The sequence below is a fragment of the Bos taurus genome, chromosome 5 (assembly GCF_002263795.3).
Source record: "Bos taurus isolate L1 Dominette 01449 registration number 42190680 breed Hereford chromosome 5, ARS-UCD2.0, whole genome shotgun sequence".
Taxonomy (NCBI): Eukaryota; Metazoa; Chordata; class Mammalia; order Artiodactyla; family Bovidae; genus Bos; species Bos taurus.
In genome coordinates, this window is record NC_037332.1 from 30,561,255 (window position 1) to 30,572,817 (window position 11,563).

Sequence of the window (11,563 nt, forward strand, 5' to 3'; positions counted from 1 at the left end):
GTTGTTTTTCAGACAGTGTTAATCACATGTCATCCATTCGACATATGCAGTGTCTTATCTCCGTTTTTACAGATAAACTAGGGTTTAGAGTAATTAAACTAGTTGCAGGTCACACAGCTGGAGCGAGTTAGGCCCTCAACTGCCTTGCACTGCCTTACTCTAAGTATACCACTCTTTGTTACGGAACCCAAATTCCTGTGTCCCTGGCACACTGAAGCCAAACAATCCAGAACCTAGGAGTTTGGAGCAGAGAAAGATTTATTGCAAAGGCTAAAAGCAAGAATAGATGTCAGGTGCGCAAAAGACCTAACCCTCCAATCACTTTTAGACAACTGTTATGGAAAAGGGTCATAGATTGCTTGACCAGCTCCTGGACCTTCTCATTGGTTGGTGGTGAGGTAACAGGGTGGTGTTTCCAGAATCTCAACCTTCTGGTTCCAACCAGTCTGGAGTCTGTGTGCTTGTGGTGGACTTGTAGTTACATCCTCCTTGGCGGTGGGGTCTTAGTTTTTGTGGAACAACTCAAAGATAATGCATCAGGTTGTTATCTTTATGGCTTCAGGAAGAACTAGGTGTCCTGTGAACTCTGTTGTCCTAATCAGTAACTGCTTGGGCTTGCTCTTTTTCACTCAAGAAAGGCCTGGGAGACTTTTTTCTGTTTTCTACAAATAAGATACAGGGGATATGGAGGGCCTTTTGAAATTGGGCAGGACCTGCAAGGTCCAGCTCAGTTTCACTCTGACCTTCCATACAACGATTTATTCCTCAGAAGCGTCCTTTATTTCATTTGCTTTTCTTGTTTGTAGGATATAGGCTTCATTCAGCCTCCTTGACCTTCCCTGAACTCCAAAGGGCGGATTCAAACAGTTGATTATCAGGAAAGGGAGGGGATGCAGAAATAGAAGTCAACTGGTTGTACAGCCTTGGAGCCTGGTTCCTACTCAAGCAATATGCATAACAATGTCTCTGAGTTCTGCAGAACCAGGGCCCCTAACCAGGTGGAGGATGGTAACTTCAGGTTGAGCACAAGATTCCTGGAGCACTGCCCTATTACCTCACCACTAACCAATCAGAAGAAAGTGACACATTCTGCATCTACCACATTCAAAATTCAACTCAAAATTTGCCTGCCTTTTTGGGCCCTGTTAGGCCTCCTGTGCATGCCTACGCCCACTTGTGCCAAGTTGCTTCAGTTGTGTCCAACCCTTAGCGACCTGATGGACTGTAGCCTGCTAGGCTCCTTCGTTCATGGGATTTTCCAGGCAAAAATACTGGAGTAGGTTGTCATTTCCTTCTCCAGGGGATCTTCCCGACCCAGGGATAGAACTCCGGTCTCCTGAATTGCAGGCAGATTCTTTACCCACTGAGCTATCAGGGATAGCCAATTTTGGGGCTGCACCCCCTTACACTTTCTCCATTTATCCCCATCAAACCCCCGTGGCTTCAGCCCTGGGGGCAGTTCTGAGTGCAGGCTTTCCATTTGTGCTCAAGGGCAGATGGGATGGTTGTCAGCCACAAAGCAGTGACAGACCTTGGGGTATATTTGTTCTTGCTGCAGGCTAACTTCTATTCACTCTCTCGCCAGCACAGGGGTGGGGGGATCATCACTACAAGGACAGATCCCTCTGCAAGCTCCTGCACTTTGCCCTTTCCAATTCCCCAGGCTCTGTTCTACTGGAATCTTTTTTCTCAGCTAAACTCTTCTTTCACCTCCACGCCATTGCGGCTGCTTAAAGGTTTCCAGCCACTTCCACATCTTGGCAGATTATTCACTGTAAGGCTTATGGAGGTAATTGGAGGGGCTTGCTCCTGGCCAGGGGCTGCGGGGGGTGGGGATGTGCACTGGCCCCAGGGCTTCAGGCTCTGCAGGTGCTGCCAGGCTCTCCTGAAGGCTGAGGGAGGAGGAGAACAGGCAAGCCCTGAACCCCATTCTCAGAGTCTCCAGCTTGGGACACGCAGGCTCCAAGAATGGACCTTTCAGGTGTCGTGGGGTGCTGTGCTCAGCTGAAGCTGATGATCTGTCTCTTCCTTCTCACACCTGGATGTCCTGTTCCCTCCAGAGCTCGCACTGTAGCAATTGGCAGATACCCCAGGTTGGGAAGGTCTGAGTGCAGCTGGAGTGGCCAGCCTCTCCGAGGTTCATTGTTTCAGCCCAGGACGCCCAGGCTGAGGCTGCAGAAGGGATCTAGTCCATCACTTTGAGTAGCAGTGGCTGGCTGGCTGTACTCAAGGATGGGGCAGGTTGGGCATCATCCTGAAGCATGAGACAAAGGTTGCTCTCATGATAACCCTTCCGAGCACAAAGCTGAGAGAGCTCAGGCTGGAAGCTGTGCCCCAAGACAGAATGTGCATTTGAGGGAGGGGGTTGCTGTGCCATGTGCTTTGTGGAATCTTAGTTCCCCAATCAGGGATTGGACCCGGGCCCTCAGCACTGATAAGCACCAATTCCACTAGGCCACCAGGGAACTCCCAGAACGTGCATGTTTCAAATGCTGTCCTTAAAGAGTAAGGGGGCAGAGGTTAGCAATGAGTAAGAGGTGAAAACACCAGTGGGAAAAGAAAGATGGTAGCTGAGCGCCATTGAATAAGCTCAGTCCTGGAGCAAAGGTGAACAGACCTGCACTCACCCTCACCTCCTGCCACTTGCTTGGCCTTCCCATTCAGGCCAGGACCTAAGCATCAAAAATGGCTCCTCCCTTCCGCATGACCTGGCCCTCTGATGATCGCTGTCCTCTTTCATTGCTCAGTTCAGCCTCAGAGGCCACAAGCACTGGTCCCTGAGCACCAAGCTCTCGGGCCACCCGCGCATTCTTCCCCCACCCTCAGCTTCTCATAGTTGCCTCCTGCCCTGCTCAAGAACCACACAGCTTCCAGCAGCTGCTCAGAAAAGCATCCAAATTAGGGAGCTCTGGTCTTCAACCTTTGTTATGTACATACTCCTTCAATTTTCCTTATTATTCCCCTACTTCACATATTCCCCATGACATACACTGGGTCAGGGACCAATATCCTAACACCCGAGACAACTGTACTTTCGTGTCTTAGCCTGCTCTACTTTCTCCAAGCAGTGACTTCTGAAAGCACCGTCCTAGTTTGCCATTGTAGATTTTGGCCAAGGATGAACAATCAGCACAGTTCCAAGCCCTTCCCATGTGATTCCAACACTTTATGAACTAAAGACTGCAGTGGTTCTGGCAGTCATCCTGGCAACTTGAGTTATGGCTCCACCATTTATTAGCTATGTTACCTAACCCCTCACTCCTCCACATGTGATCACAGCAGACCAAGAATACCCAGGAGCTTTGGGTGGGTGAGTTGAGAGAGTAGCACTGAAACATAGACATTATCATATGTAAAACAGCCAGTGGGAATTTGCTGTGTGATGCAGGCAGCTGAGACCCAGTGCTCTGTGACAACCTAGAGGGTAGCATGGGGTGGGAGAGTCAAGAAGGAGGGGACACATGTATACCTACGGCTGATTCATGGTGATGTATGGCAGAAACCAACACAATAATGAAAGCAGTTATCCTCTAACTAAAAATAAAATCAAAACACCAGAGAGCTTTAAAAAACAAAGGCAAAAAAAAAAGAAAAAAATGCACTATGTTTGTTGAAACTCCACTTCAGACTTACAGATTAAGGTCTGCTTTTTAAAATCTACAGGAGATTCACATACATTTAAAATTTCAAAAGCACTGGCCCAATGAGCCTGTTGCCTCGAAATGGCCAACCTCCTCCATCCCAAACTGGCCTTCAGTAAGTAAATATTTACTATGATACAGCGTGACCTTGGAAGTGGAAATATCACCTTTATTGATAAGACAGGGCCACAGTGGGCAGCTCCACGGAACACAAATAAGACAGTCCCAAGATGAAACTGCAGCAGACATGCTAATACTCGTCACCCTCATCATCTCCCTCTGCACTGTCGGCTCCAACCTCCTCATAATCCTTCTCAAGGGCAGCCATGTCCTCACGGGCCTCAGAAAACTCTCCTTCCTCCATGCCCTCACCCACGTACCAGTGAACAAAGGCACGCTTGGCATACATCAGGTCAAACTTGTGGTCCAGGCGCGCCCAGGCCTCAGCAACAGCTGTGGTGTTGCTCAGCATGCACACAGCTCGCTGTACTTTGGCCAGGTCGCCACCAGGTACCACAGTGGGAGGCTGGTAGTTAATGCCAACCTTGAAGCCAGTGGGGCACCAGTCCACAAACTGGATGGTACGCTTGGTCTTGATGGTGGCAATGGCAGCATTGACATCTTTGGGAACCACATCACCACGGTACAACAGGCAGCAGGCCATGTATTTCCCATGGCGAGGGTCACATTTCACCATCTGGTTGGCTGGCTCAAAGCAAGCATTGGTGATCTCTGCTACAGAAAGCTGTTCATGGTAGGCTTTCTCAGCAGAGATGACAGGGGCGTATGTGGCCAGAGGGAAGTGGATGCGGGGATAGGGCACCAGGTTGGTCTGGAACTCTGTCAGATCCACATTCAGGGCGCCATCAAACCTCAGGGAAGCAGTGATGGAGGACACTATCTGGCTCATGAGGCGGTTAAGATTTGTGTAGGTTGGGCGCTCAATGTCGAGGTTTCTACGGCAGATGTCATAGATGGCCTCATTGTCTACCATGAAGGCACAATCAGAGTGCTCCAGGGTGGTGTGGGTGGTGAGGATGGAGTTGTAGGGCTCAACGACAGCTGTGGAAACCTGGGGGGCTGGGTAAATGGAGAACTCCAGCTTGGACTTCTTGCCATAATCGACAGAGAGGCGTTCCATCAGCAGGGAGGTGAACCCAGAACCAGTTCCCCCACCAAAGCTGTGGAAAACCAAGAAGCCCTGAAGACCCGTGCACTGGTCAGCCTGAAAAAAGAAAAAAGTTTTAATTTTAGTCTTGGTGACAGCTGCAGTGATTTCTTTGAATCCATAATCGCACTGATCAAGATCTTCAAAATATAAACACAATCAGAAAATTTCTGAACAATATTTGCTAAGAAAGCAGACCTAAAGAGCTTTTAAGTGCTAAGTGATTCAGAGAAACTTTCACAATCAACTCTTGGGGGCTGGAGGGAGGGGATCTGTGAAAAGGCTATTTTTAATGAGTTCTTTTCATTTCTGCAGGCAGAGGAATCACGAAGTCTGGAATGGATGCCGGGCACAAGTTTTGGTGACCGGGAGGCTCACCTCTGCTGCCCGTGCCATGACCACAGACCAAAGGCAACCTCTTATCAGTTGGAGAGCTACCAACAGCAGGCCTGAGGCCACACCGGCCCCATACAATGATGTCTTACAAAAATTCTGGCAGCTGCTTTCTGAATCCAAGAGCAGAGTGAAGAGCCAGTGCCCTGGTGTTAGAATAAGGCTGGCTCTGGCTCTACCAGTTCCTTGCCATGTGCCTCTGACCAAATTCATTTCTCAGTCTCAGTGTTCTCATTTATTAAATGAGGAGAACAGTAACCTGCTTCAGGTTGCTGGGAATTAAATGAGTACTGGAATAGTGCCTGGCACAGTCAGCACAGGTTAGCAGCAAGTCTCTTCATTCCGGGAAAGGGGATTCACGGTCACAAATCCATGTCCTTGTGTCACGGGGGCTTTCCACCACTTAATTGAGCTCTTCTGGCTAACAAACTGCTCCTCTGTGAAAGGATAATCTTAACCTGACAGAGTATTCTCTGGACAGTCTTCACTTTAAGGTGCTCCAAGATTTGTGGACATTCTCTACTGAGCCCTTAGTCACTTCTATCCACCCTCTGAATGAGATCAATGTAAGGGGCAGACTCTAGTTTACCAGTTTCCACCCATTAAGACTCTTGTGGACACAGTAATAAACACCAGGGACAAATGCAATTGTTCTGGTGGTTAATGAACTTCACTATGGACCCTCAATGACTTCACTCGTTTATTTGTCCCTAGGGCAGGTCCCGATTTCCAAGTCAGTGCTTGTAGCTGAAGCTTCACTTGCAAACAGAGGAGCCAACCATTAGCCCAATTTTGCTGGGAAGACTATGATAAACATCTCAAAGTATGAAGCCAAGAACAATGTAAGGCCATTATTTTGAAAATAGACCTGTTGTTGCCGGGCTTAGTGTTATAGGATTTTCCTGACAAGCTATTCCACCTAGGCCTTCATTCTTGATTTTAGTTAATTAGTTACAAGTTGCCCATATGCCTAAGGAACAGAGTCATCTGATTGCCAGACTCTTAATTAAAATGATCTGAACAGCACCCTTTTCAACCTTACCGATGTGAATACAGTTACCTTAGATTTTTCTGCCTCAAGGCAAGGCTAGTCTACACTGCCCTGAGCTCTAGTAGAAAAACAAGGGTACCACTTTTTGTGGTTATATCTTAATACTTTCAAAGTTCCAGTGACTTATACTTGCTTCTGTAACAAGGGAGCTCCCTTGACTCCACTTTCAGTGTTGCTGGAAGTTTCCAACGCCAGCTAGTTCTAGTCGGTATTACATCAGCTTCTTTTGCTGTAACTTTCTGTAGCAACATAGGGCAGTTGTCTAATTTTTATGAGTTTGATCAATTAGTTACATTCAAAGCCAGCCACCTACCCCTGAGACTAAGATGACCTAAAAAGGGATGCCTCAGCTTGGAGGCAGGAAGCTGCCTGATTAAGATGAACAAGGGTGTTTAATGGGCTTAAGTGTCAGTAAAACGGTTAAGGCTTCCTGGTACTCACTTGACTTCAGGTAAACTGGCCTCACTGAGTGAGCAATTGCCCAAATCTGCCTTAGAAGACATAGGAGGAGGCCAAGCAGCACCTACTTCAGCCTCAAAAAGTTGTCCCATAGCACAGCACCGTTTGGTTTAGAAGTCAAGTTACACTGGGCAGTATAAAGCTCATTCTGGTGCGCAAAGAATGATTCCCATAGTCTGGTCTCTCAAAACTCTAAGAGAAAACGCTCATCCTATTTTAAAAAAAGTTCTTCGTTTACCAGTTTCCGAACTCGGTCCAAGACGAGGTCAATGATCTCCTTGCCAATGGTGTAGTGACCTCGGGCATAGTTATTGGCGGCATCTTCTTTGCCTGAGATAAGTTGCTCAGGGTGGAAGAGCTGGCGGTAGGTGCCAGTGCGCACCTCATCTGGAAAAGGAAAATGAAGCAGCCACCCATCATTAACAACCCACACAAGTCTGCTCCATCGCAGGGCATCAGTGGAATTCCCAGGACACACCTCCTGTCCCCGATCCCTGGGATCTCACTGGGGTTACTGAGGTCAACTCACCAATGACTGTGGGTTCCAGGTCTACAAACACTGCCCTGGGCACATGCTTGCCAGCACCCGTCTCACTGAAGAAGGTGTTGAAGGAGTCGTCTCCTCCCCCAATAGTCTTGTCACTTGGCATCTGGCCATCGGGCTGAATGCCGTGTTCCAGGCAGTAGAGTTCCCAGCAGGCATTGCCGATCTGGACACCAGCCTGGCCAACGTGGATGGAGATGCACTCACGCTGTGGGAAGGAAGAAGGGAAGTGTCAGAATGTGACCCGTCAGATGGGACATTCAGGAATGAATCACACGGAAATGACTATTAACCTTCCAGACAAATCAGCACCTTTCTGGAGGCCATGCCTGCCCAGGCACTATTTCACAAACAACAGGCCAATTCAGAGAAAAGTCTTTGGAAAACCACAGACATGTTAATGAACAACTAGACAAGGCCAGGGACCAGACTTTCCCTTTACAGCCACATTAGATATTCATGGTCAGGTGTCTACCTTCAGAAGGACACAAGCTACTCTAGCAATAGATTTTCCCCAACTCCTGGGAAATATGCCTGCTGACTCCTTAGAGGCATGCAAAATTCCTCCTTCCAGCTCTGATTCATTCCCTGTGTGACTGTAAGTACAGCTCATTCCCATCCCTCTTTATTCTGTTCTTTAAACAGCTTCTGCCTCTCCCTTAAAACCAGCTTAAACCAGCAAACTACAGCTGTATGACTCATGGAGAAAACAGCAGATAAGCAGCAGTTACCTGGACTTTAAAAACTGTGGTCATAGGCATCCTTTTATCCCTGTGGAAGTATTTAATCTTAGGGAAAAATATTTTCCTTCACTGTCCACACACCTTGAGGGGAGAGTGGGGGAGGGTCGGCAGATGGAGATAGGGTAACAAAAGCTTGAAGTGTCACCAAGACTTCACTAATAGTTTAAGAAATCAGCTGTTTTCTAGTAAAATGTACATCTGTCTCTGGCGCTGTGGAAGAAGAGTCTATAATTGCATAAATTTAATGATGTTAGGCAAGCGTTTATTTTCCTTTACTTGCTGAACAGGGTCATTTGTAAGTTACCAAACTCATTCTTGCTTGGCAAAATAAGGCAGTGAACATAGAATGTAAACCCACAGACTTAAGAGGAAAACAAAGAGGATATCTACTGTATTTCCATCATAAATCAAATTAGCTGCTTGAGACAGAGTCTCTCAAGTATCCACATCAAATATCTCCTATTACATTTTCTCCAAATAAAGAGAGTTTCAGGGTTCTGAAAGCTGCTAATAGGAATTTAAAGCCTTTGACTGTGTGGATCACAACAAACTGTGGGAAATTCTTAAGGAGACTGGAATACCAGACCACCTTACCTGTCTCTTGAGAAACCTGTATGCAGGTCAAGAAGCAACAGTTAGAAACAATGGACTGGTTCAAAACTGAGACAGGAGTATATCAAGGCTGTATATTACCTCCCTGCTTATTTAACTTCTATGCAGAGTACATCATGTGAAATGCTAGGCTGGATGAATCATAAGCTGGATCAAGCCCCCCAGGAGAACTATCAGTAACCTCAGATGATACCATAAAGAGAATGGGAACTAAAGAAAAGAACCTCTTGATGAGGGTGAAAGAGGAGTGAAAAAGCTGACATCTGGTCCCATCAGTTCATGGCAAATAGACGGGGAAAATGTGGAAACAGTGACCAATTTTATTTTCTTGGGTTCCAAAATCACTGCAGACAGTGACTGCAACGATGAAATAAGACACTTGCTTCTTAGAAGGAAAGCTATGACAAACCTAGACAGCATATTAAACAGCAGACATCATTTTGCCAACAAAGGTCCACATAGTCAAAGCTGTGATTTTTCCAATAGTCATGTATGGATGTGAGAGTTGGAGTGTAAAGAAGGCTGAGCACCAAAGAATTGACACTTTTGAATTGTGGTGCTGGAGAAGACTCTTGAGAGTCCCTTGGACTGTAAGGAGATCAAACCAGTCCATTCTAAAGGAAATTAACCCTGACTATTCATTGGAAGGACTGATGCTGAAGCTCCAATACTTTGGCAACTTGAGGCAAAGAGCTGACTCATTTGAAAAGACCCTGATGCTGGGAAGGATTGAAGGCAAAAGAAGAAGTGGGTGGCAGAGGGTGAGATGTTTAGATTGCATCACCAACTCAATGGACATGAGTTTGAACAAACTCCAGGGGACAGTGAAGGACCAGAAAGCCTGGCATTCTGCAGTCAGTAGGGTCACAAAGACTCGGACGTGACTTAGCAACTGAACAACAACAGGAATCTAAAGAAAATTCAACATCACCTAAGATGTCAAAGGGCCTAGTCTCATAACCCCAAGACAAAACCTCCAATTACTCATAACCTTTGACTTATGGTTCCCTCCTTCTCACCATACTCCCCATAAAGCAATTATCCTCTGCTGACATCAGCATGCTTACTATTAACCTGCATCTACTTGCCCAGCTCTAAGGCTGTGGGAGAAAAGGGTGTTTGTTGTGATGAACCCATGACTTTTAACCACTGCATTGTGTTTACCTTTAACTGGACTCTGGACATTCCACAGCCCTAGAAACCACTAAAGAACCAGATATTTGCCCATGACAGTCCCAGGTCCAAGGAGATAAGTATCTGAGAAGACCCTGCCATCGTAATGAAGCACTTCTAATGAAGTTTTTGAGTTAAAAAACTTTTCATATTGTGCAACAGTATGGCTTAGGCTGTGGCCACTGCTTGCCCTCCACTCTCCCCTGGCCACTTGGAAAATGAAGTGAGATACCGGTGATGGTGTCACTTAGTCTAGCCTTAACAGGATAATCAGCACCTGTCCCTTGTGAAATAAGAGTCTAACCAGTGTATGTCTTCATAGGTTTGGGGCTATTGCTGATTTCTTGCCCTTTAAACACTCCCACTATTTTCTCAATTACACATTTACCAGTGTCCTTTGGTCTGGCTTAGTAAAAAGCACTCAAGCAAGTGTTACAGTCAGACATCCTTTGATAATTGTGGTAGTCTGTAAAAAAGGTAACTATTTATTCACTACATTCCTTTTTAAAAAAAGGTATTTTGATACATTTGATACTCATGGCCTGCTTTAGATAGACCTCCAACGGATGTTTCCTAAGATACTTGTTTCCAAAACCTGTGGCAACTAAATAGAAAATACTCAAGTTGTGTGTAATTTCATGTTTCTTTAAAAGCAAGAATATTATGTCATTACTAGATTACTCTGTGACTTTATAAATAAATATCTCTTTTATGGACTTTTTAAAACCTGTAATCAGAAAGTTTCAGCTATTAAACACCCCACTACATTAACACGAGAAATGCAGGGTTAAACACGGGACAGTAATTTCCTTCAAAGGAGGAGCCTGCCTTCATCCTTCAAGTGGATTGGTGCAATTTCAAGAGCTCCCCTCGCCCACCCAACCCCCGCCATCCCGGCCACAGGTGACGAAGCTGCAATTGGAAACTTTTCCCAGAGACTGGCCACAGGTGGACTCAGCACCATTTCACAGGGCACACGACAGGGGTCGCCAGGAAACGTCTGCACCTACTATGCTGGAGCACACGGGATGCTCCAGGGGTCCTTTGCTGTGGGAAGGGGAGATCATTTCAGGAAATGGGAGGGATTTGTAGCTTTCATAAGTCCTTGGGAGCCAGTGCGAAGGTTCTCCGACCTTTCTGGGGCAGTAGCGGCCCCGAACGAATCAATGAATGGCCCCTCTCTAGGATCAGGTGGCTTTTCCACTTCCACTCAAGGCAGTACCCAGGCCGCGTCTTCGAGCCCGACGAGGAGTCAGCCAGGTGAACTCGACTCTCCCAACCCGGCCACCAGAAACCAGTTTGCCCGGAGGCGTGGACGTGGCTGCACTCGCACTGGGATCCCAACGCCCCTTGGGACTCCGCACTCTGCCCCCACACCACCGCCCGGGGACCCCCACTCACCATAACGGAGACTTGTACGGTTCTGCGGGGCTGGAACAGGGGAGGGGACGGCCGCGAAGATCTCCCACTGACAGACTACTAAGGAGTCCGGGGGAGAAGTAGTGAGAGGCCCGGGGCCGGGAGGGATCCTATAAACCCCTACCCGGGCCACGTGTCAGGAGGGCGGGCACCCGCCCCCGCCTCCGCGGCCCCGCCTCCCAGCCCTACGCCAGGTTTTACCCTCCGGGCGGAGAGAGGAGGGGCGCACGGCGCTCATTGGTGGGTTCAAAAGTTCAAACCAAACTACGGACCCAGCCAGAAGACCCAGGAAAGGGAGGAGGAATCCAGGGGCCGCAGAATGGGCCGGTGGGGTGAGGAAGAGGATGCACTGGGCGACTG

At 47.5% G+C, this 11,563-nt stretch overlaps 1 protein-coding gene across 1 annotated transcript; it reads right to left on the reverse strand.

Annotated features, from left to right (window-relative positions):
- Window positions 1–3,789: 3,789 nt before the first annotated feature.
- TUBA1C (tubulin alpha 1c) lies at window positions 3,790–11,292 on the reverse strand. The gene is given in 4 exon segments (NM_001034204.1): window positions 3,790–4,866; window positions 6,951–7,099; window positions 7,242–7,464; window positions 11,186–11,292. Coding segments are annotated over 4 exon segments (1,350 nt in total). The 5' UTR covers window positions 11,189–11,292; the 3' UTR covers window positions 3,790–3,891.
- Window positions 11,293–11,563: the final 271 nt, after the last annotated feature.